Source organism: Selaginella moellendorffii, unplaced genomic scaffold, assembly GCF_000143415.4.
Source record: "Selaginella moellendorffii unplaced genomic scaffold, v1.0 SELMOscaffold_3, whole genome shotgun sequence".
NCBI lineage: Eukaryota > Viridiplantae > Streptophyta > Lycopodiopsida > Selaginellales > Selaginellaceae > Selaginella > Selaginella moellendorffii.
Window position 1 is genome coordinate 2,502,242 of NW_003314264.1, and position 22,534 is coordinate 2,524,775.

The 22,534-nt window shown below is 49.3% G+C and overlaps 9 protein-coding genes across 14 annotated transcripts; 5 read left to right on the forward strand and 4 right to left on the reverse strand.

The window, feature by feature from the left end:
- Positions 1 to 1,179: 1,179 nt before the first annotated feature.
- On the forward strand, positions 1,180 to 2,351 carry LOC9643524 (3-oxoacyl-[acyl-carrier-protein] reductase FabG). The gene is made up of 3 exons (XM_024668470.1): positions 1,180 to 1,465; positions 1,751 to 1,977; positions 2,040 to 2,351. Exons 1-3 carry the CDS (start codon positions 1,180 to 1,182, stop codon positions 2,319 to 2,321), a joined length of 795 nt encoding a protein of 264 aa, XP_024524238.1. The 3' UTR covers positions 2,322 to 2,351.
- Positions 2,337 to 3,520, reverse strand: LOC9643525 (2-hydroxymuconate semialdehyde hydrolase). The gene is made up of 4 exons (XM_024668265.1): positions 2,847 to 3,520; positions 2,687 to 2,779; positions 2,564 to 2,631; positions 2,337 to 2,490 (listed from the first exon to the last, which is right to left on the reverse strand). Exons 1-4 carry the CDS (start codon positions 3,483 to 3,485, stop codon positions 2,361 to 2,363), a joined length of 930 nt encoding a protein of 309 aa, XP_024524033.1. The 5' UTR covers positions 3,486 to 3,520; the 3' UTR covers positions 2,337 to 2,360.
- Positions 3,521 to 3,576: 56 nt separating this feature from the next.
- LOC9655251 (pentatricopeptide repeat-containing protein At4g02750) lies at positions 3,577 to 5,451 on the reverse strand. The gene has a single exon (XM_002963676.2). It carries the CDS (start codon positions 5,449 to 5,451, stop codon positions 3,577 to 3,579), a length of 1,875 nt encoding a protein of 624 aa, XP_002963722.2.
- On the forward strand, positions 5,401 to 8,398 carry LOC9655252 (histone-lysine N-methyltransferase, H3 lysine-9 specific SUVH4). The gene is made up of 14 exons (XM_024666958.1): positions 5,401 to 5,930; positions 6,003 to 6,071; positions 6,123 to 6,177; positions 6,227 to 6,321; positions 6,367 to 6,552; positions 6,600 to 6,698; positions 6,748 to 6,893; positions 6,950 to 7,038; positions 7,088 to 7,247; positions 7,299 to 7,404; positions 7,460 to 7,639; positions 7,689 to 7,946; positions 8,005 to 8,132; positions 8,190 to 8,398. Exons 1-13 carry the CDS (start codon positions 5,676 to 5,678, stop codon positions 8,116 to 8,118), a joined length of 1,812 nt encoding a protein of 603 aa, XP_024522726.1. The 5' UTR covers positions 5,401 to 5,675; the 3' UTR covers positions 8,119 to 8,132; positions 8,190 to 8,398.
- A 199-nt stretch (positions 8,399 to 8,597) lies between these two features.
- LOC112343461 lies at positions 8,598 to 11,126 on the forward strand. Its single transcript, XM_024666950.1, has 4 exons — positions 8,598 to 8,701; positions 8,763 to 9,113; positions 9,171 to 9,215; positions 9,263 to 11,126. Exons 2-4 carry the CDS (start codon positions 8,774 to 8,776, stop codon positions 10,975 to 10,977), a joined length of 2,100 nt encoding a protein of 699 aa, XP_024522718.1. The 5' UTR covers positions 8,598 to 8,701; positions 8,763 to 8,773; the 3' UTR covers positions 10,978 to 11,126.
- Positions 11,127 to 11,145: 19 nt separating this feature from the next.
- On the forward strand, positions 11,146 to 12,915 carry LOC9643526 (general transcription and DNA repair factor IIH subunit TFB4). 6 transcript variants are annotated; one of them, XR_002991302.1, is made up of 12 exons: positions 11,146 to 11,182; positions 11,236 to 11,321; positions 11,380 to 11,459; positions 11,520 to 11,689; positions 11,739 to 11,785; positions 11,833 to 11,870; positions 11,945 to 11,990; positions 12,053 to 12,106; positions 12,157 to 12,225; positions 12,275 to 12,351; positions 12,392 to 12,500; positions 12,567 to 12,684. XR_002991302.1 is itself a non-coding variant. In XM_024667008.1 (12 exons), exons 1-12 carry the CDS (start codon positions 11,161 to 11,163, stop codon positions 12,613 to 12,615), a joined length of 834 nt encoding a protein of 277 aa, XP_024522776.1. In that variant the 5' UTR covers positions 11,146 to 11,160; the 3' UTR covers positions 12,616 to 12,915. The 6 variants fall into 6 exon arrangements, 5 of the variants coding, with proteins under 5 accessions (XP_024522776.1, XP_024522762.1, XP_024522767.1 ...); XM_024667008.1 differs by having other exon boundaries at positions 12,405 to 12,500; positions 12,567 to 12,915; XM_024666994.1 differs by having other exon boundaries at positions 12,304 to 12,351; positions 12,567 to 12,915.
- Positions 12,916 to 13,424: 509 nt separating this feature from the next.
- LOC9643527 lies at positions 13,425 to 16,047 on the reverse strand. Its single transcript, XM_002963677.2, has 6 exons — positions 15,982 to 16,047; positions 15,126 to 15,916; positions 14,841 to 15,077; positions 14,039 to 14,792; positions 13,945 to 13,986; positions 13,425 to 13,897 (listed from the first exon to the last, which is right to left on the reverse strand). The coding sequence occupies exons 2-6, from the start codon at positions 15,858 to 15,860 to the stop codon at positions 13,440 to 13,442; spliced, it is 2,226 nt and encodes a 741-aa protein (XP_002963723.1). The 5' UTR covers positions 15,861 to 15,916; positions 15,982 to 16,047; the 3' UTR covers positions 13,425 to 13,439.
- An 803-nt stretch (positions 16,048 to 16,850) lies between these two features.
- On the reverse strand, positions 16,851 to 20,311 carry LOC9655253 (probable serine/threonine-protein kinase At1g54610). Its single transcript, XM_002963678.2, has 9 exons — positions 19,519 to 20,311; positions 19,152 to 19,436; positions 18,775 to 19,092; positions 18,480 to 18,707; positions 18,325 to 18,425; positions 18,150 to 18,261; positions 17,526 to 18,059; positions 17,288 to 17,470; positions 16,851 to 17,235 (listed from the first exon to the last, which is right to left on the reverse strand). The coding sequence occupies exons 1-8, from the start codon at positions 19,897 to 19,899 to the stop codon at positions 17,294 to 17,296; spliced, it is 2,136 nt and encodes a 711-aa protein (XP_002963724.2). The 5' UTR covers positions 19,900 to 20,311; the 3' UTR covers positions 16,851 to 17,235; positions 17,288 to 17,293.
- A 60-nt stretch (positions 20,312 to 20,371) lies between these two features.
- Positions 20,372 to 22,528, forward strand: LOC9655254 (uncharacterized hydrolase YugF). The gene is made up of 13 exons (XM_002963271.2): positions 20,372 to 20,535; positions 20,604 to 20,688; positions 20,755 to 20,830; positions 20,891 to 20,926; positions 20,979 to 21,188; positions 21,250 to 21,314; positions 21,377 to 21,523; positions 21,573 to 21,678; positions 21,737 to 21,883; positions 21,932 to 22,010; positions 22,060 to 22,138; positions 22,185 to 22,276; positions 22,344 to 22,528. The coding sequence occupies exons 1-13, from the start codon at positions 20,407 to 20,409 to the stop codon at positions 22,488 to 22,490; spliced, it is 1,398 nt and encodes a 465-aa protein (XP_002963317.1). The 5' UTR covers positions 20,372 to 20,406; the 3' UTR covers positions 22,491 to 22,528.
- Positions 22,529 to 22,534: the final 6 nt, after the last annotated feature.

Below are 22,534 nucleotides of genomic sequence, written 5' to 3' on the forward strand. Positions count from 1 at the left end.
AAATAGAAAAACTTTATGTGAAAAATTTGTAAGTATTCTAGAAAAATGTATAAAGTAAAAATATATATTAATTTATTTTATGATTGAATAATACTTAAAAATAATTATTGACGATTAAAAAGTTTATATTTTATCCATATAACCAAGGTGTTTTACTTATGTAACTATAGTGGACCAAAATATTTAGAAGTACTATTTTTCTGAATTAAAATCAAAATTTATTTAAAATAGTTATATAAAATAATTTGTACTTTAGAAAAGCCTTAAAGTTTTATATATATATAGCTAAAACTAATAGTGTCGCAAAATCAATAAATATAATTAACTTCATAGTTTTAATTTTAATATTTTTTTGGCTAAACTTGATAACATGGCAAAAATCAATAAACATAATAGCTTATAAAATCTCAATTTCGAAATTTTTTTTTTATAAATAATACTATCTAATGTTAGTTTGAGTAATGTCAGTTAAGTAAGATGCTTATTCTCTATTGCCACAATAAATTTTAACAACAATACTGTAAAGACCATAAAAATATAATGACTTAATATATTAGATATTAAAAAGAACTTCTATTATTTAGAATTAAAATTTTATAAGTACTCATACTTATAGGTTTTTTTCAAATCTTTAGCTATATATATGTAATAAATTATGTACAAATATATAATAAAAGTTTATTATAGTAAAATGGATTCAAATAACATATGAAATTTTTTAATACTTTTTAGTAAGTGATAGTATCAATTATTTTTTTGACATATAGTAAAAAAAGTTGTTGAATTTATGGACTAAAATGAAACACTGAGCTACTTTTAGTATAACTTATTGCAAAGAAAATGTAGCATGTTTTTATCTAATCTCGAACAATTGAGATAAAATGTCAAATATTAATCTTGTCAATACACACAAATTAGATATAGAAGGTCCTTATTGGCAATAATACCATAGATTAGTTTACTTTTTATATTTTGTATAAAACCTTGAATACAATAGAATAGTCAAACTCAAAACGATGCAATACCTAATAATATATGTCCAAACAAAAAGCTTTAGAAAATATCCCAACAAAGAGTCTATTATAAACAACACATATGAGTTAGAAGTACATTGGCTTGTTTTGATGTGAGTCTAAAGTTTTTCAAAAATAAAATAAGCAACACAGCCTTTTAGGTTGGATGGAGGGAGAAAAGAAGAAGAGAGTGGTCCTGGTCACGGGAGCGTCGTCCGGGCTGGGCAAGGAATTCGCGATCGCGTTCGCGCAGCAGGGATCTTACCGGGTGGTGCTCGCGGCGCGCAGGACGCATCTGCTGGAATCGGTGTGCGAGGAGATCGGGCACCACGATGCCCGCTCTGTGGAGCTGGATGTGAGCGCAAGCGAGAAATTTATCGATGCCGGCGTTGATCGGGCGTGGAATTGCTTTGGAGGTGTGGATGTGCTCGTCAACAATGCAGGCATTAGAGGCAAGTCTTCAATCTCTTTCGAAAATATGAAAAGTTCTTGCTGGTTTTTTTTCTTGAAGATTTTCAATCTCTTTTTTTCTCTTGACAACGTTCTTGGTTCCTCCGAGGAAAAAAAGTGGCATTAGTTTCTCGAAAGTCCTTGCTTGAAGATTTTTTACCAAGTGTTTTTCTTGAAAATTTATGTGCCTCTTGCTTGACAACGTTCTTGCTTCTTTGGTGATCATCTTTTTCTTAGCCAACTTTGTTCTTATGATAGTATTATTTTTTGTTTTTCTTTTCCTTCAGGACCTGTAAAGTCGCCTCTGGAGCTGGACGAAGACGATTGGAACAAAACCTTTAACACGAACACGAGAGGTACATGGCTGGTTTCCAAGGCTGTCGCGAGGAGAATGGTGGCCGCCAAGAAACCCGGCTCGATCATCAACATCTCCTCCACTGCATCATCCGGTGGCCTTCTTCCCGGCGGGATCGCCTACGCGTCATCCAAGGCCGCCATCAATCGCTTGACTCAGGTACCAGCTCCCTCCTTCCTCCCTGCTCGCGATTCTAAACGCTAGAGCACACACTCTTTCAGAGCATGGCCTTGGAGCTCGGCAAGTTTAAGATCCGAGTAAACGCCATCGCAGCTGGGATCTTTCCATCCGAGATCACCGACAGCCTTCTCGACAAAGCCTGGGTCCACGACGCCGCGGCCAAGATCGTTCCACTGCGCCGGTTTGGACAAGTATCTCCCGACTTGACGTCTCTCGTGCTCATGCTTGCGAGCGACGAACACTCGTCTTACATCACCGGCCAGATCTATCACGTCGATGGCGGTCACACTTTGCCTGGGATCCAACTCTGGTCATCTCTTTGAATTGATATCTATTAAACGTCTGTGTCTTTCTTCCTTTTGTCAACGAGGTTGACCCACCGGTGGAGTGAGAAAGGCTTGTAGGTGCTTGTTGAATTCCTTGGGCCTTTCCACTTGTGGAACGTGTCCTGTCTTTTCAATCACAACCAGCATCGCGTTCTCACCTAAATGTCTGAAAAGAAGCGCAAATGAGATCAGCACTGTAAGGAAAGAGACACTCGATTCTCAATCAATCAATCACTCACGCTTTTAGCTGTTTGGCGAGCTCCAGATCGAAGATCCGGTCGTGCGATCCCACGAGAATCAAGACCTCCTGTTCAAGAGCAATGTAAGTGCTAGAGAAATGATTTCCAAGAGTGTGTCTTTGCCTGTGAGAGCTTTGGCAGCGGCTGCGCGGCTTCGGTGCCGATGACCAGGCCGTCGAGGAGCTCAATCCTCTCCTTCCTGTTGCCGCCATACACCTGGATCGAAGCACAGTCAACGCACGGGCAGCAAGAGTCAACGAGGATTCAACACGAAAGCCTTTACCTCCATGAGATCCCGGACGAAGAAATCTGGGAGCCACAAGCGCTTGTAGAGGCAAAGCTGGATGCTTTTCTTCTGGACCGCGATGGAGCTGGGCATGAGGACCTCATGAATGTGCCTGGCCTGGAACGCGTCGAGGATCGCATCGTTGCTGTGGGGATCCATGCAAACGCCCGAGCTCGCGATCACTACCCTCTTCACGCGCGCCGGATCCAGCTCCGCCATCCGGAATGCCACGAATCCGCCGTAGCTCGTCCCCGCCACCGCCGCCCCGTCGACGCCCTCCGCCTCGAGGATTTCGAGCATACAGCGAGCCTGGAAGAACTCGGACCGCGCGCGCTCGTCGCTGGTGGTCGATCCGCCAAAGAAGACGAGATCGGGCACGTAGAGCGCGAAATTTCGGGATAGATCGGGCAGCTGATGCTCCCACCCAGCGATCCCGTTGGCCGCGAAGCCGTGGATGAGCATGAGCGGCGGCTTGGAGGGATCGTAGCCCGGGCTCGCGCGATCGGGCACCCAGCAGCGCATTACCGTGACGGAATCGCGCAAGGGGAACGTCTTTTCGATCAATCCCAAGCTCCGGCAGCGCTTCTCCAGCCGGCGTAGCATCGATCGAACGAGCGAGAAGCCGAAGCACGCCATTACCCTATAATCCTTCTCTTCTGACCTTTAAATACATTGTGAAGCATAGAATATGCTTATTTCGAGCAAGGAATATGCTTCTAGGATTAGGTTAAGATCGCGCCCACGCGCCAAGCAGGGCAGTGCGCGCGGCGTCGCCCGGGACGAAGGGCATGGCGAGGAGGAGCTCGCGGGCCTCGTCCAGGCGGCCGCAGCGAGCTAGGATATCCACCGCGCACGCCCATTGATCCTCGCGCGGCACCACGCCGAAGTCGCCGGTGATGAGCTTCCAGCAGTGGAATCCCCGGTGGAGATCGCCGGTGTGGCTGCACGAGAGGAGGAGGAGGCTGAAGACGATGGGATCGAGCGAGAGTCCCTCCACCGCCAGGGAATGCAGCGCTGCCGGGTCGAGGGCGGCGCCACTGCGAGAGCGCGCGTCCAAGGCGCAGCTCCACGCGACTGGATCGGGCGAGATCTTCTGGGAGAGCTCTAGGGCTTGGGCGATTCCGCCGCAGCGGCCATAGGCGCTGATGAGCGAGGCAAGCACGGCGGGCAGGGAGTCTAGGCCGGTACCCTGGATGCTCGAGTGGATCGTCTTGGCGATGGCGAGCGAGGAGATTTGGGCGCAAGCGTCGAGGGCTGCGAGCACCGTTGCTTCGTTTGGTGTCACTCCCTCGATCGCCATTCCCCGCAAGAGGCCAAGCGCGCGGCAGGGATCTCCGCTGGAAGTGAATGCTGCGATCATCGTGTTCCAGGAGATCGTGTCTCTTTGATCCATGCTGTGAAAGAGGGCTATGGCGGTATCGAGCGATCCGTGCTGGGCATACGCCGCGATCATCGTGTTTCGCGACGCACTGTCCTCTACCGGTCGATCCTGGAGGAGAGATTGGGCAGCGAGGAGATACCCTCTCTGAGCATACGCGGCGATCATTGCATTCCAGGAGATCGCGCTGCGCTCCGGCATCTGATCGAAGAGCGATCTGGCGTCGTGCAATCGATTGCCGTGCGCGAGGGCGGAGATCATGAGCGTGTAGGCGACGATGTTTCTGTGTGGCATTCGATCGAAGAAAACCTCGGCGGTGGCTAGATCTCCCTCGCGGGCGTGCGCGGACGCCATGGCCGTCCACGAGATCACGTTCTTGTGCTGGATCGCGTGGAAAATCTCGCGCGCGGAGTCGAGAGCGCTGAGATTTCCGTACGCGGTGAGCGTGATGTTGGAGGAGGTCGCGTCCCAGCAAGGCATTCGCAGGTAGCACTGGATCGCGAGGTGGAGCTCGCCCCTCTGGGCGATGGCTTCGAGCAGCGAGATCCATGACCAGGAGCTTCGATCTGGAACAAGGGAATCGAATGCTTCTGTGATTTCATGCCTTGTTCTTTCGGGATCTCGAGCTAGAGCAGAGACGATTGCTGTGCTTGACATCGTGTCCCAGATCGGCATCAAATCAAAGACAGGCTTCGCGCCCGCGAATTTCTCCCCGGCCTGGATCATCTGGCTCCAGGACGCGATGTTACGCTGCGGGCAAGATTCGAAGAGAAATCTCGCGTCCTGGCAGCGATCGTCCCGAATTGCAGCCGCGATCATCGAATTCCAAGTGAGAGTGGTGTGCTGGGGCATGCGATCGAAGAGATCTTGGCACTCCTTGCGATGCCCTTGCTGGGCAAATGCGGTCGCCATAGCGTTCCAAGAAACCATACCCCTAGAGGGCATACAATCGAATATCCGCTTGGCGGTATGTATATTCCCGGCTTGGGCATATGCCGTGCACATTGTGGTCCACGTCACCTCGTCCCACCCAGGCATCTTGTCCACCACGCGCTCGGCATCTTCCAGATCCCTATTCCCGGCATATGCCTGTAGGAGGGAGTTCCAGGTTCGAATATCTCGAGCGCCGGCGCGGTCGAAAGCCATTGCGGCCTCATCCAACCGTCCGTGCTGGCCAAGTGCCATGATAATGGCCGTCGATGCCACTGCATCCCTCTCGGGCATTTTCTCGTAGAGCGCTAGTGCGGTGGGGAGGTCTCTGTTCCTGACGAGCAAAGCGATGGAAATATTCCAAGAGATTATATTCCTTGGGCGCATAAATGGATCAATGATCTCTGGGTGGATGATCTCGATATGTGTGAGCGGGATTTTCAAAATGTGGAGCTAGGGTTTAATGCTCTGACACGGGCGGCGGTGTGTGAGAGAGTGGCTGCAATCCAGAAGAAGCAATGCCTCGGACTAGCAAGAATGTGGATCACAAGCGCAGGGCAGAGGTGTTGGTAGGAAATCGCCGGGCGATGAGGCTCAAGACTACTGGAATGAGCGCCGATCTTGCCGATCTTGCGAAGGTAGGGGCAGAGGGCGAGGTGGATGTGGAGAATGGCCAAGCTCTCTCGAAATCTGGGAACTTTGTGCTCGGCGATGCCGCGAAAGTGAAGAACAATCTCCGGATCTTCAATATGTGCTACTTGCAAGCGATCAAGGTGTGACATTCTTCCATTCTTTGGTTGTGTCTTAGATGTTTTCCTTCTCTTTTCTTTTTTCTCTTTCCACAGGAAGAGCAGGAGCGTTGCAAGAAGATGAGGAACGCTTCCCAGCGTCCCGACTTGAAAGCGATCTCCAAGGTGATCATCTATGCCAAAACGAAGAACCTCTAACATGTTTCTTCTTCACAGATGCTGCGCATGAACGCGATTCTTTTTCCGGAGAAGCGCATTGGCGACTTACCTGGTATGCTTTTTATGATCTTCGCGTCGAAGTATACAATGCTTCTTTCTAGGAGTAAAAGTCGGAGACACTTTCTTCTCTCGAGCTGAGCTTGTCAGCGTGGGGATCCACAAACACTGGATAAACGGAATAGATTACATTGGAAAGGTACTTGCTAGTAGCACGATGATTTATCTCTCACGCTTTGCTTAGGGAGACAACGATCACAAGACATATAACTTGCCTCTGGCCATTTCTATCGTCATGTCGGGAGGCTACGAGGACGACGTTGACAACTCCGATGATGTGATTTACACAGGACAAGGTGGAAACAATCTCGCTGGTGACCGGCGCCAAATGAAACATCAAGAGATGAAGCGTGGTAATCTGGCCTTGAAGGTTTGTGCTTGCTTTACGTTCCATTGGCTTACGTGCTGAGTTTGCAGAACTCTATTGAAGAAGGGAACCCTGTCAGAGTCTTCCGTGGCCATGACTTGAGGCACAGCTACACTAAAAGGGTGTACACGTACGATGGCCTCTACAAGGTATTCACGATCGATTTCCTAGTCTGCGTTGTTTTAACTGTGTTTGTAGGTAGTGGACTATTGGGCTGAGAGAGGGATATCCGGTTTCAAGGTTTATAAATTCAAGCTAAGGCGCTGTGAAGGCCAGCCAGCGCTTACCACTGAGCAAGTCCGCTTCTGTAGAGGAAAGCTTCCTGTGGCGCCATCTGAGCGCGGGTGAGTACGCAGTGAACTTGGTTTGGAAAACTAAAGTTTGATCCTCTCTTTTGCAGACTGGTTTGCAAAGATATTTCCAATGGACTGGAAGTTTTGCCAGTTCCCGTGTCGAATCTCGTGGACAATCCGCCTTGTGCACCCGATGGTATTTCACAAGTTTCATGCATTCTTTGTGTGACAAATGACTTTCGTAGGCTACAGATACATCAACAAAATCGAAATTGATGACGGGATTGTACTTCCGCCTCCAGCGCTGGGATGCAGTTGCAAGGGGCTCTGCGTTGATCCTAAAACATGCAGCTGTGCAAAACGAAATGGACACACGTTTCCATACGTTGACAGCCATGGTGGCAGGTTCTCGACTCGATTTTTCGTGCAAGACTGATTTTCTTTTGTGTTTTTTAGACTGGCTGTGCCTCTTGACGCCGTGTATGAGTGTGGCCCAAACTGCGGGTGCGGTCCGGCATGTATAAACCGAGTGACGCAGCGTGGCCTACGTTACCGCCTTGAGGTGAGCATTGTCAAGTGTTGGCGGCAATTTTGATATGTTGTTGCTACGATTTCAGGTGTACAAAACCCAGCACAAAGGATGGGCTGTTAGATCATGGGATTCCATCCCTGCTGGAGCGCCCGTCTGTGAATACTTTGGCAAAGTTATAAAGTCTGACAGTCTCGACGTAAAGAGCGACGTCTATTTGTTTGATCTGGATTGCATTCAAACCATGCGAGGAGTTGACGGCAGACAGGTATACCATTTACATTTGGATTCGAGAATTTCTAAAACTTCTTCTCCAGAGACGGTGGGGAGACTTGAACAAGTTTTTGGACTACCAGAATGGGAAAGTTAGCTGCGAGTCCAGGGACGCTGAGGATGCGGAACACCATGGACAAGCGGAGTTTTGCCTGGACGGAGGCGAGTGTGGAGCAGTAGCGCGTTTTATCAATCACAGCTGCGAGCCAAACCTCTTCATCCAGTGCGTTTTATCGACTCATCACGACATGCGAATCCCTCGGATTGTACTGTTTGCAGCTGACAACATAGCACCACTTCAGGTAAAACTTTTCGCAAATCTAATAGACATCCAGATGATCTTTGTTGTGAAAATGGCAGGAGCTAAGCTACGACTATGGCTATGCACTCAACAGTGTGGTCGATTCTGATGGTCTAGTGAAAAAATTGCCGTGTTACTGTGGAGCACTCTCGTGTAGGAAGCGACTTTATTAACAGCGGAAACGGATGTAAGGAAGTTCTTGACAGATTGATGATGGCAAGTTCTTATGATATTTGTTTCGCAGGAACAGTATCATGTTTGTATTTGATTGTAAAAGGTTGCGGCTTCGGAGGTTTATATTATCGTCAGGTTCACAACCTTTTCACGAAGAGTTAGACTGGATATTGATGAAATTTTGGCCAAGCGAACCTTATGTAACAGGAACAAAATCTTAGACCGCGATTAATATTATATGGAGCCAACCCAGGCCCAAGAACTGTCTCGTTTTTAAGAGATTGCTTGAGTCTCAGAGGATTGGAAAAAGTATGAGCTTGTCACTAGGTGATACTACGATGGAGCTCGAGGTTTGGATCATTGGCCTTGGGAAGTCTGATGATGGAAGATCACCTGGATTTTAAGAAGAGTGAAAAATTGTAAGATAAAATGGCGGGATCGTGCTAAAGAAGAAAAGCTCAACGGCTATATCACTCTCAAATTTTTCTTTTGGGCGGCTTGGTCAGTAAAGAGACGGAAATGTGCCTGGGCGCGATCACGGTGGAATAGGGTCCGACGATCTTCTCGCCCGCCCTACTCTAGGTACGCGATCTTTCTTTTCGCGCCTGTTCTTTGCTGGATCGTCTCCAATTCTGGATGCTAGGGTTGCGCGACATGGCAAGAGGAGGGATCCGGAGGTCGCGCTGCGACGAGAATGCGAGGAGGGCCGAGGAAGAGGAGGCAGAGGCCGTGAAGCGGGCGAAAGGCGCGGATTATGGCAGCGCCAGGGAGAAAGAGGGCACTGGATCGAGTAAAGAGCAGCAGCAGAGTAGGAAGGGCAAGAAATCTGGGCGTAGGAGAGGCCGCGCGAAGAAAGACGGGAGCTCCATGGCGACGGCGTTGCTCCCGATCAACGAGAATGCATCTGGATCGTCTCTGGAAGGGGGAATCGCCAAGAAAGACGAGGATTTGCTCGTGGACAAGGCCAAAAATGTTGAAGTGGAGGCTGTGGCATGTAAGTACCTTGTTTCCTTCTTTTGAGAACTTTGTTCGAAGGGGAGTTTTTTTGCAGTCGTGGAAAGCACGAAGCCTGCGAGTTTGAGTGAGGATGGAGAAGGTAACTCCACCTTTTGTTTGAACTTTTCTGACGACGTGTTTCCACAGTCGAGCTCTCGTCATCTTCCTGCATGCACAGCCCCGAATCGCCCAAGGAGAGGACTGTCATCTGGAGCAATGCCGCTTTCTGCTCAGAGCAGCAAACTCAGACGCCGACTGCGACGATGTCTGTGGAGAAAAGCGTCCTCGTATGCAACGATGATACGGTGGCTGGTATGGAACTGATGACAGCTGAAGATGGTCTGAAGGATACCAAAGGTAGCGATGGATCTTCAGCAGTGAAACTTTCCTTGGCTGTTGAGGCCAACGAAGTACATGAAGTCAAGGTGCCAGAGAAAAATGAAATGACAGCGATCGTCGAAGAGGACGAAGTAGACCACCTGGAGAAAGAGATAGAGAACGAGATCGCACTTCTGACTAAGAGGTTGGCGGAGCTTCGTGCAAAACGGGAGGCGAAACACAAGACGCAGGAACGAGCAAAGCGTGCACTCAGCTGTCCCCCGACTCCGCTTTCGTCCGGACTACAGGAACAGACGAACGATGGAGACAAGAGTAAGAGCCGGGGGAAAGGAAGGATGGTGTCGGCCAAGTTTCTGCAGTGGCCAACAAAAAGTCCTGACCTTGAACCAAAGACGTCGGAGAAGCAGGCGTCCTTTAGAAGAAACGAGGCTACTACGATTTCCTTTCAAGCTACTCCGACGAATGCCGTGACTCCTTTCTCCAAAGGTACTTCGACGGGTGCTGTGACTTCTTTTTCGAAGGCTACGACTCCTCATCACGGCCGTGCTCCTGTTCCGGACGCTGAGCAAAAGGAAACTTTTCTCAAGTCGGCTCCAAGAGTTTCTGTTCCGGACGCTGAGCAAAAAGAATCTTCTCTCAAGTCGGCTCCAAGAGTTCCTGTTCCGGACGCTGAGCAAAAAGAAAGTTCTCTCAAGTCGGCTCCAAGAGTTCTTCTTCGAAGCAAAGCCATTGAGAAACTCCAGGCAGGCGCAGGTCTCAAGTGTCTAGCTCGGCCAGCGAGCTCCCTGAAGAGTAGCTACCGTTGCAGCCTCGATGGCAACTTCATCGAGCAGATCCGAAACCTCAGCTTAAGCCCCGCCACCAGCAACGTTTCGGAGGCATCCAAGAAGTTCGACTGGACCAAGTCGCTTAGATCTGGAGCTACCGTGGAGAAGAGGCCCCAGGTTGACGAGAGCCACAAGAAGGCAAAGGGGACTCCGGAAGCACAGCTTCTAGTCGATCTCAAGGAGAGCAACAAGGCGTCCAAAGTTTCTCCGTCCGTGACACGAAAGGTGAGGAACGTCGCAAGCCGGTACAACGAGTCTCCTGCTCAACACCAGCCTACGAGGAAGCGATCTCTGGACATCCCGTCTCAAGCATCGCCAGACACGGGAGGAGCGGCACCAGCAGCTTCGAGCCACAGGAAAAGAGTGTCACTCGATCAGCAGCAGCAGCAGGAGCAGGCAGTCGACGCAGCAAATCCTCCAGCTCGAAAGTCTGGCATTGGAGCAGCGGCAAGATCCGGATTGAGTCGTCTCCGGCCGAGGAATCCAGCGAGCAGGGAGGCGATGAAAACGCCACCGATGAGAAGAGATGGATTGGAGAGCGAGCTCAAAAAGCTGCCGGGTCTGGTGATCAACCGGGAGGTGGAGTATAGTCCCAGAGACTCGGGCTGCGTGAAGCGCGCGAGCCAACAAGGAGGAAAGAAGAGCTTCTTCCTAAGCACCGAGAGCTGGGACGCTGGCCATCGAGAAGAAAAGTAGAGAAAATCTAAGCGAGGTAACGTTTGTTTCTTCTTTTTTTTTTTCCTCCCATGGTTTGATCGCTCAACTTCTGGCTGGGTCATCCTTTTCAAATAAGGGGAATATGCTTGTTGTTAAATACTATGCGAATATACTCGTTGTTCTAAGAATATTTAGGGTTCTAGGGAAGAAGGTCAGGAGATTATGGCTGGCGCCCCGCCTCCAGGTTTGGCGATCGCGCCGATCGATCGATCAATCACTGACGCTTCTCTCTTGTAGACGATAGCAGCCTGGTGGTGGTGTTGCTGGATACTAGCCTGCATTTCTGGAATGCAGTGGTGAGGTCCTCTTCAGGGCTCCAACAGGTGAGAATATTTTGCATTTCCTTGAAAGGGGCCAGTTTGATCTCTTCGTTTCTCACAGGTTTTGTCATTCCTCAATTCCCTGGCGCTCATGAATCACATGAACCATCTGGTGATTATTGCGAGTGGATGCAATTCTTGGTGAGTGACAAGAACTTCTTTTTGCCGTTGCTAAGAATTTTCCCTGCCTGTAAATTGCAGCGAATTCTTATATGATTCTTTGGACTCAGATGAAAGAGCTGGTGCAAATCACCAGACGGCCTCGGAGAAGATTGTACACAAATTAAATGATTTCGTTTCCAGGGATGCTACTCAGCCTCCGAAATTCCAGCCTTCGCTACTCTCGGCGTCCTTGTCAATGGCTCTTTGTTGTGAGTATCTCATTTCTATCCTTTTAGTCTTTCCTTTTTCCCTTCGCAGATATCCAAAGGGCACTCAAAGAAAAGATAGGTCCTTCCAAGCCCAGGGTGAGTAGCGTGGTTTGACCCGCTTGTCTTACATTTGCTTACTACAGATGCTTTGCTTGCAAGCCTCGCCTGACGCTCCTCATCAGTAGGATTTTTTGTTTTTTTGTTTTCTTTTTTCCGAGTAATACGTGGTTTCATACGATGGTTTGGGTTTTGAAGGTACATTGCTATCATGAATGCCATCTTCTCAGCACAGCGTTCCATGGTTATCAAGTTTCACGAGCTTTATCAAGAAACGTATATTAACCATCTCTTGCTGCCTTTTAGGTGCCAATCGATGCGTGCATGGTCGGTGCTCAACATTCGGCCTTTCTTCAACAGGTTTGGAGTGAGACTCTTTTGTTTCCTTTTGTTCTATCGTAACATTCCAGGCCGCGGACATTACCGGTGGAACTTACTTAATGCCGCAACAAGCGGATTCGCTGTTAGAGTACTTGATGGTAGAAAACTTGGAACTTCTTTTTCATTCTTAAGAGATTTTCCTGGCAGACAATTTTCACAGTGGATTTACACTCTAGGCAATTCATCCAGCTCCCCCGCTCGGCAGGAGTGGATTTTCGGGCCTCGTAAGGAGAAGAGAAAAAAGCTTCAATCAAATTATAACAGACATTCTTTGCAGCTGTTTCTGCCACAAACGCACAATTGACATGGGCTATATATGCTCGGTTTGTTTATCAATCTTCTGCAAGCAACATAAGGAGTGCTCAACTTGCGGGTAAGTCAAGACTTTTGTCTACTTTCCTCTTTTCCATCTTCTGACGTGAGGGAAAAAAAATTACAGCTCAAGCTTTGCTAGCAGCGGCACGAAGCGCAAGACGCCCGCCTCGTGACTCTTACACAGAATACAACACTGGTGGTGGCCGACCTCCTGCTGCGGTTTTGGTGGTATTAGTTCCAACTCCCAGGATCAACTCCCTTCGAGGTTGCTCTTCTCGGTCGATGCTTGGCTCATGTCGTGCCGCCGCACGGCCTCCTTGAGCTTTCTCTGATGCTCTTGGAGTAGTAGCGAGCCGGGACGAAGCGAGTGCTACATGACAAGTGCCACGACCTTTCCAGCCTTGTATACGTTACTGTAAGTTCCTTGTCCAATCTGCAAAGATAAGAAACGTTCCCATCAAATCTTTGCTGCCCTTACCTTGTCAAGCTTTTCGAAAGAATCAGCATCCAGCCTTGGATCGCCTCGCCAGCCACCGCCATCCGCGGCGACCTTGGGGATGACGCTTTGACGAGGATTTGGATCCTGTGCATGGAGCCTCGCCCGGCGCTTGTCCATGCTCCTGGATCTCTCGCCCACTATCCAACTCGATCCTCGTAGATAAATGCGCAGCTGTGGCCGCGAGTAGGATTTGTCCTTGGGACTTCCCTGCGATCTCGAGTTGGAGGACGACTTTGCGCAGATACAGCCCATTGGTGTGGAGACTCAGCAGCAGCTCTTCCTTGATTGCACTTCCTTCCAGCTCTCCCTTCCAGCTGCGGCAGCTCATTCCCATCCACTGGAATCCGACGCAGCTCCTCGGATTCTCGAGCAGGCAAGCGCTTCTCCCAGCTCCCGGGGCGCCGTAAAGAGTGACATCTAGACTGCGAGACAGCATTCGCAACACCGCCGCCACCTCCTACCTGTGATGGCACACGCGTAGGCAACAGGAATTCACGCTTAATTTAGATAATGCTTCAACCGTTTGCGCCCGGCTTTCTGCTTGGCTTTCATTTTAGCAACTTCAGCTTCCATTAAACCGTTGAGTGGAATCGCTAGAATCAGGTCGGGTGTGCTGGGGAACTTCTTCCTTGAGGACGCATCTGGGATTCCGTACTTCTCAGCAATGTCCTGCAATTCCGCTCTGAGAAACATCCCACGGTATTTCTGTTTGTCGGCCAGCTGCTCATCCTCTTCGTTCTCTCTCTGCTTCTTCTTGGCCTTCTTTTCGTTTGCAAGCCTCTCCCTCAATTTGCCCAACTCCTTTAGCAGCGCAATTTCCTCCTCTGTCAACCGCAAACACCTGTCAAAAGAAATCTCTGCTTTTGTGTATGCAACTGTGCCGTCGTCCTGCTCATAATGCGTCACCAGTTCCTTCGCTTCCTTGTTCTTAGTGCCCTTAGTCTTCTCCGGAGTTCCTGAAACATAGCAAGTTAAGAAAAGCCAAGAAAGATTCCTAGGCTACCTTTCTTCCTGGATGTCGGCTTGTTAGTCTTCTCCGGAGTTCCTGAAACATGCGGGGTCATTAGACAAGAGAAGCCATAATTAAACTACGTTACCTTGTTCTAACGTCCTGTTTTCCTCGTGCTCCTCCGACGGAAGAGAAGTCGGCCTCGGGCAGACGTACACATAATATAGCTTGAAAGGATCAGTAAGGATTGTCCACTGTATAAATTCTTCTCGACGCACGAACTTAAACTCTGTACCCCTGTGAGCTCCGGGGTTAAGGCACACCTGAACGAACCAGAAGTGCAGCATTCCGTGCCCGTCCTTCCAGACAAGCAATCCGTCAACGTACTTGAAATTAAACGATCCTGTCATGTAGAAAACCTTCTCGTTCGTGTTCAAGTCGCTGGCGGTTATCAGCTTCGGCTTGCCAGATAAACTTTCAACCCGATCCGCCTGGTAGTTGGTGCCTCGAAAACAGAAGCCCTCGTCCAATACAGCCTCTGCTACAATCCCCTCGCATATGTATCCTACTTGGGGCCAAACGGTGTTCCTTTCCTTCAGTAGCTGTTGAAGGAGCGCACGCATCTGCGGAGTTCGGTACGCATGCCTCTCCCTCCTTAACAAACGCATCTGGAGATCGAGTTCTCGGATAAACGGAGTGCACGGAATTGAAGACTCCTGGCCGGCAATAGGGAGAAGAAATCCGTCCACAAGTTCGGGCTGCTTCCGCATTGACTGGAAATTTTCATCCTCCCTGAATAACCAGACAACCTCACTCCAGTCGCAAGCATCAGCAAGGAATTTATGGCCGGGTGGCGAACAATAAGCAGACGAAACTATCTCAGTCGTAAACCTAGCGGGCACCTGCCAACGAACAAACAATTAGCTGAAACATAGTTGATGACCACATACCGGCCCGGTTTCAGTCTTCCGCTTCAATACGGCCATCGCGAGCGGATTCTCAACTTTCCGCTTGTTGAAAGCATTACCAGTTATTGTGTTCACGTACTGCGCACATTTTTCCTCGAGCAGGTACAAGGACATAGGATGTCTCCCAGCAAGATGGTCCACCACAGCGACACGGTCAGGATTCTCTCGGAGCATCGGGCCGAGAATTTTACAAGTCGTGAGAAATGTATTGTACTCCTCCTGCAGTAAGCAAGATAATGACGATACGGGAAGAAGAATCTATTTTACCGTGGTGAAAAGACAGTTGAAATGCTCGTTGATATGTGTTACGTCCACCCGAGTTACGTTGTGGGAAAATGTCTGGAACCTGTGAGTAGACCACTTGTAAAAGACATCTAGCCAGCGTCTGGCTGCCTGTGCATCTTCTGTATCCTCCAAACGCCTAGGTGAACCGTTCTTGTGTGACTTATCGTAGCGTTCTGCGCCATCAACCAAGAGAAAGAACTTCTCATTCTGAACTCTGATTTTCAGAAAAGCATCCAGGCTGTCAGGGGAGTCAATAAACCCAATCTTCTCGACAGCTTCGGCGTCATCGCTGAAGGCGAAGTAGAGTGCGGCCGTAATCTGTGGGACGAGAGGGGCCGTCGCATCTAAGTACCAGATGCATATGATCCTGACTTTCGGAATCTGGGCCGAGATAAGCAAGATGGCCAAGGCCCGCAAAAAACATGATTTCCCTGAACCCTTTACGCCACTCAAGGAAACTACGCATGAGACATCCAAGGATGGGTTCTCCCCAATCTTTTCAACAAGACGCGAAAGTATCTTCCCGTATTCCTGCCGAGTTACAAAATCGAAGACCTTAGGCGGCCTCGTGCCTGTTCTAGACCAGGGCAAACCGGGGAATGGCAGAGACGCAACGATCTCACCTGGCCTTGGATCGACTAGTTTCCTGAAGTTCTCGTCCCCAAGGGCAATGATCGTCTGCTTGATTTGCTCCGCTCGCACCGCATCCGCCGCCATTCGGTTGAAACCTTAAACCCTATGATATATACTGGCAAATTCTCTTAAATCCACACCTGGAAGAGAAAGAAAATCGCTTTCTGATTAAGCTGGAGCTAAGTGAATTTCTGGCACTCCTTACATTGTGAGCCAACAAGGAGGAAAGAAGAGCTTTTTCCTAAGCACCGAGAGCCCATCGGGAAGAGTAGAGAAATGTCGTCGTTTTAAGAATATTTAGGGTTCTCGGGAAGAGCTAAGCGCGGTACGTTTGTTTCTTCACCATCTTTTTATAATAAGTCGTCGTTTTAAGAACATTAAGGGTTCTAGGGACGATCGAGCGATCACACTGACGCTCTCTTGTAGATGATAGCAGCCTGGTGGTGGGGCAGCATTTCTAGTGGTGCGGTCCTCTTCAGGGCTCCAACAGGAGATTATTTTGGATTTTCGTGGGAGGGACCAGTTTGATCCTACTTTCTCACACAATCCTCTGGCCCTCTGGTGATTATTGCGGATAAGAAGTTCATTTTGCTTTTTCCTCCCTGCAGATTGCAGCGAATTCTAATACCATTCTTTGTACTCCGATGAAAGAGCTGGTGCAAATCACCGGAGAAGATTGTACAGAAGTTAAATGATTTCGTTTCCAGGGATGCTACTCAGCCTCCGAGAGTCCAGCCTTCGCTACTCTCGGCACTCCTTTCAAGCCTCCTCATCAGTAGGATCTTTGAATTTTTTTTCCAATTCAATGGTTTGCGTTTTGAAGGTATATTGCTAATGCGATCTTCTCAGCACAGCGTTCCATGGTTATCAAGTTTCACGAGCTTTAGCGTATCTCTTACTGCCTTTTAGGCGCCAATCGATGCGTGCATGGTCGCTGCTCTACATTCGGCCTTTCTTCGACTGATACTCTTTTCTTTCTTTCCTTTTAGTGTAAAATTCCAGGCCGCGGACGTTACCGGTGGAACTTCTTTGATGCCGCAACAAGCGGATTCGCTGTTAAGAGAGTATCTGAGAGAGTTGGAACTTGTTCTTTCTTAGGCACGGTGGATTCACAGTGGATTTACAATCAAGGCAATTCATCCAGTTCCCCCGCTCGGCAGGAGTGGACTTTCGGGCCTCGTAAGTAGAAGAGAAAAAAAGTTTCAATCTCAACTTATAACAAACATTCTTTGCAGCTGCTTCTGCCACAAACGCACGATTATCAATCTTCTGCAAGCAACATAGGGAGTGCTCAACTTGCGGGTAAGTCAAGACTTTTGTGTACTTTCTCTTTTCCATCTCCTGACGCGAGGGGAAAAAAATTACAGCTCAAGCTTTTGCTAGCAGCGGCACGAAGCGCAAGACGCCCGCCTCGTGACTCTTACACAGAATACAAACACTGGTGGTGGCCGACCTCCTGCTGCGGTTTTGGTGGTATTAGTTCCGACTCCCAGGAAAGGAAAGACAAGTACCTGGAATCAACTCCCTTCGAGGTTGCTCTTCTCGGCCGATGCTTGATTCATGTCGTGCCGCCGCACCGCCTCCTTGAGCTTTCTCTGGTGCTCTTCAAGTAGCTCTTCGATGTCTACTGGGGCAGAGAAGCCGGGACGAAGCAGCGGGCCAGAGTGATACATGCGCTCCTGAGGATCATAGCCCTGCAAAGCAAAAGTATTTAAGTACATTCACAAGCAGCCGATATGACAATGTTACCGCTGGAGTCGGCTGAGAATCTCTCGCTCCGTCCCTGGCCGGGGCCTCGGGAAGATTTGGGGGCCCACGGAACACGTCCGAGCGCCGGGAGTCGAGCTCGTGTTTCCTGTCGGCGGCCTTGAGCACGCTCCGCAAGTTGTGCTTGGAGAAGTCGCCATCCTTCCCTTGGCCTTGCTCGGCAAAAGACCCGTGCCGTGACGAACTGCTTGTGATCCTGTCAACTTCCACTTGTCCGGTGGATGATCGCATTGCCCTGCTCGTCGACCGTTGCGGGGCCATTCTCACGTCCTCGTCTCGTTGCTTCCGGGACCAGTTGGCAGTCGCTGCTGTCGGGTTCCCAATTGGGCCAGAGCGCGATGATGCTGGAGGCACAAACTGGCGTGGTGGAACCGGTGACGTGCCCCGGACATCCGTGGGTTGCTGCCCGTATCGCGGAGCTGGAGGCTCCATGGGAAATCCAGATGCTGACTTTTCGGAAAGATACGTGAACTTTTCGCTCTTGCTCTTCGAGGAATGAGAAGACAAACGCCGTTTCTACGGAAAAAATAAAAAGTAAAAAATAGAAAAATAAAACGTGAGAAAAAAAAGAAAGAAATGCAGCCATTTATTACGAGCAGAAGTTACCTGTACGGAAGCGTGAAGCTCTGCATTGGCGTCGGGCGCAGGCACGGCCCTGCTACGTTCCCTGGAGCCATGCCTCCGGCCTTCTGCAACACCATGCTTGGCTGCTCTCTGTCTGGAATGGTAAAAACAAGCACCGCTTTAGTATAATTGGACAAAAGCACGAGGATATAATTACCTCCTGGACTCTTCATCTCTCGTCTTGGCGTCAAATTCCTTGCTCGGAGGATATTTTGGTAGAACAGATGGATCGCATGGAAACGGCTTAGTGTTAAAAAACTGCATGGAAGCACTCAAGTTAGAATGTTACAAGTGCATGCATGAGCCACTTACATCTGCTTTCAGTGCTCCAGCTGCAGTTCCTCTATCAGCCGGCTCAATCGCAAGAAGAATCTCGAGAAGGGCCAGTGCGGTCGAAGGGAAGTCTTTGTAAGTATCAGCGATGCAGCGTTTGTAAGGCTGCTGCGGCTTAAAAATCGTAGCGTGAGGAAGTTTGGATTTTTTCCAATACTCTTCCGATGGCGAGCCACATAGCTTAAAAATCTTGTGTAATTGCTCCACCTGTTCGATCAATAAGAAGAAAGGCAGGCGTTACTAAACATCGTAAAACAAAAACCAACGAGCATACTTCCGTTCGCCCAGGCATGATGGGCTTGCCAGCCAGTAATTCAGCTAGTATACAGCCAGTGCTCCAGAGATCCACCCCAACACTGTATTCTGTAGCACCGAGTAGTAGCTCCGGCGGCCTGTACCAGAGCGTCACAACCCGGCTAGTTAAAGCAAGGTTCTGGTAGGGGTGATAAAACGTCGCCAATCCAAAGTCGGCAATCTTAAGAATCCCGCTGTTATCTATCAAGAGGTTGGACCCTTTGATGTCGCGATGCAGAACGCCTCTGGTATGGCAATGATCGAGTCCTCGTATTAATTGTTGTAAGTAGCATTTAACCTGAAATCGCAAAAAACATGTAACTGAAGGAAAAAAAAAAGAGAGTAGCTTTTGCAAACCTGTGGTTCTGTGAACATGATGCCCGGACAAGCTGCGAGCCCGGCAAGATCGTGCTCCATGTACTCGAACACAAGGTAGAGGCTGGACGACATGCGGGAGGTAACCAGGCCTTCCAGCTTCACCACGTTTGGATGGTCGAGCCTCCTGAGTATCTGGATTTCCCGGGCCATGAACTTGACGCTCTCGGGCTCGAGGCTGTCAAAGCGGACCTTTTTGAGTGCCACGACCTTTCCAGAGTCGAGATCACGAGCCTTGTATACGTTACTGTAAGTTCCTTGTCCAATCTGCAAAGATAAGAAACGTTCCCTCAGGCAACCATATCAAAGAAAACCAAAGGCAAAGAAATCCACTTGCGAGCCTTCGTACCTTGTCAAGCTTTTCGAAAGAATCAGCGCGTCGAGGAATCCAGCCTTTGATCGCCTCGCCAGCCACGGCGGAGAGCCAACCGGGCCACCCCGCGGCAACTTGCTCGCCCTCGGCCTGCTTGGGGATGACGCTTTGACGAGGATTTGGATCCTGTGCATGGAGCCTCGCCCGGCGCTTGTCCATGCTATCCTCGCGACCATTTTGTCTCGTCCTGGCTTTGGATCTCTCCCTGTCCTTTTCCACGATCCCGTTGAGCCCCTCGAGCGTCTCGATCCTCGCAGATCCATTGAAATGCCGCAGCTGTGGCCGCGAGTAGGATTTGGCCTTGGGACTCTCCTGCGATCTCGAGGTGGAGGACGACTTTGCGCAGATACACCCCATTGGTGCGCTGTGGAGGAGACTCTAGCAAACAATCCCTTCTAGCCCTCTTCCAGTAGCTCTTCCTTGCTTGCAGCTCTTAGCTGCGGATGAAACCCCAGCTCATTCCCATCCATTGGAATCCGACTCCAGTGGCACCATAATCGCAGCTCCTAGGGTCGAAAAACCTAAACCCCGGGATCCTCGAGCGAAATTCCAGCAGCGGATGCTTCTCCCAGCTCCCGGAGCGCCGTCGAGAGCAAGATCTAGACTCCGAGACAGCATTCACGACCGCGCCATGGCTGCGCAACACCGCCGCTTCTCCAGCGCCACATCCTACCTTGGATTCTCTTTCGAGCTCTCTCACAGCGCCTTCTTTCTCATCCCTCGCCCTCGTCGATGATCGCACTGATCGATCGAAAGTTTTGCCACTGCGCAGGAAAAATAGATTTTTAAGTGTCCCCCAAATTAGGTTATAAGAGTTACTATGACGGGCGCGACGCGTCACTGACGTGTGGCCGTCGCAAGAAAATGGAAGCCATGGATATTTCCATGGCCTTGGCGCCCGAGTGCCTGCGCAATGTCGGTGGCGCTGGAGCGATCGCTGCCGCGGCGAGGGAATTCTCGGCGAGATCGTCTTGCCGGGCGATCGGGATCCAGGTATGTGATCGATTGCGCGGTCGTTTTAGCAGCAGGATTGTGATGACCTGATTCCAGCGGGATTCTAGACGAGGCAGCGAAGGCTGCGTTTGATTGCTAATGCTACGATCGATAGGAGCGCTGGAGACATTGCGCGAGAAGCACCAGCGCCAGGTTCTCGATTCTTTTTGTATGAATTCTTTTTCTTTTCGTGGTTTTCACGATCAAAACGGTTGCCAGGGAAGATTAAGATTGATCCGCAGATCTTGCAACCCGTGGATGGATTTCCAGCGCTTCCGCGGACATTTTCTATCACGTATGATTTTTCTTGCGACTGCTAGCATCGATTTTCTTATACTTTTGGAACTATGGACAGGATTCATGGAGTTACTTTGGAGGAAGAGTTGGAAAGGTAAAATATTTCTTTGTGTTCAACTTAACTTGGATGAGTTCTTCTTTCTCAGACTGAAGCAAGACATCAAGGGTGTGGCTGGAGTGATTGATGTTTGCTGGATTGGAGAGCTGGTCCAGGGAGGACCAAGAGGAGGCTATGTCACAGTCCAGCTTGAGCTTCAAAGCGATGCTACACTAAGGAGTGTTACGAGCGCCATTCAAGCGCTTGACAGCTCCAAGTTGCTGGTTTTGCCATATAAGAACAACTCCTGGAAATGGAGGTAAGCAACAAGCCTTGTGTTTTCGTTCGCTGTATGACGAAAGTTTTTTTTTCATATCAAGGGATTACAAGATCAACTTTGGAGTGGCTGGGTGTGGAAATCCGATCATTCTGGTTCATGGATTCGGTAAGCGCCAGAATCAATGTGTTGTAAGTTTGATTTGCTTGTGTCTTTACGTTTCTCTAAAGGTGGAAATGCCGGGCACTTTGGAAATCTGCTATCGTATCTAGCGGAAAACAATAAAGTCTACGCGATCGACCTCTTAGGCTTTGGTGACTCAGAAAAGCCAAAGCAGGCTGACTACAGCCCGGATTTGTGGGCGGAACTGGTCTGCGGTGAGTTTCTTCCAGTTTTGTTAAGGCCTCCCGACATTGTCTTGGATAGACTTTGCGCAGGAGTTCACGGAAAACGGAGCTGTGCTGGTTGGAAACTCCATTGGCTCGCTCTCAGCACTCACAGCTGCCGTTAAAGGTGGAAAGAATACTGTTCGGTAAGAAAGCCGATTCCCACTAATGTCGCTTTTAAGAATGGACTTTTCGTTGTCGTAGTGGACTGGTGCTGCTGAATTGTGCCGGGGCAATGAACAGGAAAGGCTTAACTCAAGATGGTTTTTTATTGCAGCTGCTGTCACCCGTGTTCGTAGGTGTTGAATACATACTCGCACAACCGCGCTTCGCAAACCTTCTATTCAACAGGTCAGTGCTTTTCTCGGACATATAGTTTCATTAGTCAAGCGCTTATAGATTTCGAAGCAAGGACAACATCAGAAAGATACTCACTCAACAAGCTTATTGCAACAAGGAGTCTGTCACAGATCAGCTGGTATTTCCATCCATGTTGCTCTTTCTTCCACAAAGCTTTTGCTTTACAGGTCGATATTCTCTATCATCCGTCAACCGACGAAGGGGCCGTGGACGTCTTTGTCAAAGTCTTCACTGGAAACAATCCAGGTAACTAAACAAATCTCGGTTTAGTTATTTGATTTTTTTTTTCCAGGGTCGAGGCCAGAGAAACTTATGTCCGAAGTGGAGATCCCCGTTCTTGTCCTGTGGGGTGATCGAGATGCTTGGACCCCAGCGAACGGGCCCGTAAGTCAGATTTTTTGAGCTCTTGGTCGCCAAAATCCTCATAGTTTTTTTCTCTGGATCGATTCAGGTGGCAAAGTTCTTTGTGGATTTGGAGAAGAAGAGAAACGACGTGAAATTCTACGCGCTCGAAGGTGTCGGTCACTGCCCTCACGACGATCGACCCGAGATCGCTGCCGAATACATTCGCTCTTTCCTAGCATCACTTAACTGGTAGCAACGTTTAAGATTAATTAACACACATTTAAACACTAAGCTAAT

Bases quoted from the DNA above. Each gene is read 5' to 3' on its own strand.
- LOC9655253 (XM_002963678.2), bottom strand. From the start codon at position 19,899: ATGGGGTGTATCTGCGCAAAGTCGTCCTCCACCTCGAGATCGCAGGAG. The intron at 19,437-19,518 runs GTACGAAGGCTC...TTATCTTTGCAG, and splicing joins CTTTCGAAAAGCTTGACAAG to ATTGGACAAGGAACTTACAG. The intron at 18,262-18,324 runs GTAATTATATCC...TTACCATTCCAG, and splicing joins AGAGATGAAGAGTCCAGGAG to ACAGAGAGCAGCCAAGCATG.
- LOC9655251 (XM_002963676.2), bottom strand. From the start codon at position 5,451: ATGCCCGAGAGGGATGCAGTGGCATCGACGGCCATTATCATGGCACTT.
- LOC9655252 (XM_024666958.1), top strand. From the start codon at position 5,676: ATGCCTCGGACTAGCAAGAATGTGGATCACAAGCGCAGGGCAGAGGTG. The intron at 6,699-6,747 runs GTATTCACGATC...CTGTGTTTGTAG, and splicing joins CGTACGATGGCCTCTACAAG to GTAGTGGACTATTGGGCTGA. The intron at 7,405-7,459 runs GTGAGCATTGTC...CTACGATTTCAG, and splicing joins GCCTACGTTACCGCCTTGAG to GTGTACAAAACCCAGCACAA.
- LOC9643527 (XM_002963677.2), bottom strand. From the start codon at position 15,860: ATGGCGGCGGATGCGGTGCGAGCGGAGCAAATCAAGCAGACGATCATT. The intron at 14,793-14,840 runs GTATGTGGTCAT...GTTCGTTGGCAG, and splicing joins GGAAGACTGAAACCGGGCCG to GTGCCCGCTAGGTTTACGAC. The intron at 13,898-13,944 runs GTAGCCTAGGAA...GCTATGTTTCAG, and splicing joins GCCGACATCCAGGAAGAAAG to GAACTCCGGAGAAGACTAAG.
- LOC112343461 (XM_024666950.1), top strand. From the start codon at position 8,774: ATGGCAAGAGGAGGGATCCGGAGGTCGCGCTGCGACGAGAATGCGAGG. The intron at 9,114-9,170 runs GTAAGTACCTTG...GTTTTTTTGCAG, and splicing joins TGAAGTGGAGGCTGTGGCAT to TCGTGGAAAGCACGAAGCCT. The intron at 9,216-9,262 runs GTAACTCCACCT...GTGTTTCCACAG, and splicing joins TTTGAGTGAGGATGGAGAAG to TCGAGCTCTCGTCATCTTCC.
- LOC9643524 (XM_024668470.1), top strand. From the start codon at position 1,180: ATGGAGGGAGAAAAGAAGAAGAGAGTGGTCCTGGTCACGGGAGCGTCG. The intron at 1,466-1,750 runs GCAAGTCTTCAA...CTTTTCCTTCAG, and splicing joins CAACAATGCAGGCATTAGAG to GACCTGTAAAGTCGCCTCTG. The intron at 1,978-2,039 runs GTACCAGCTCCC...ACACTCTTTCAG, and splicing joins CCATCAATCGCTTGACTCAG to AGCATGGCCTTGGAGCTCGG.
- LOC9643526 (XM_024666994.1), top strand. From the start codon at position 11,161: ATGGCTGGCGCCCCGCCTCCAG. The intron at 11,322-11,379 runs GTGAGAATATTT...CGTTTCTCACAG, and splicing joins CCTCTTCAGGGCTCCAACAG to GTTTTGTCATTCCTCAATTC. The intron at 12,352-12,391 runs GTAAGGAGAAGA...AAATTATAACAG, and splicing joins GGAGTGGATTTTCGGGCCTC to ACATTCTTTGCAGCTGTTTC.
- LOC9655254 (XM_002963271.2), top strand. From the start codon at position 20,407: ATGGAAGCCATGGATATTTCCATGGCCTTGGCGCCCGAGTGCCTGCGC. The intron at 20,831-20,890 runs GTATGATTTTTC...AACTATGGACAG, and splicing joins CCGCGGACATTTTCTATCAC to GATTCATGGAGTTACTTTGG. The intron at 22,277-22,343 runs GTAAGTCAGATT...GGATCGATTCAG, and splicing joins GGACCCCAGCGAACGGGCCC to GTGGCAAAGTTCTTTGTGGA.
- LOC9643525 (XM_024668265.1), bottom strand. From the start codon at position 3,485: ATGGCGTGCTTCGGCTTCTCGCTCGTTCGATCGATGCTACGCCGGCTG. The intron at 2,780-2,846 runs GTAAAGGCTTTC...GCTTCGATCCAG, and splicing joins TCGTCCGGGATCTCATGGAG to GTGTATGGCGGCAACAGGAA. The intron at 2,632-2,686 runs GCAAAGACACAC...GCTCTTGAACAG, and splicing joins CGCTGCCAAAGCTCTCACAG to GAGGTCTTGATTCTCGTGGG.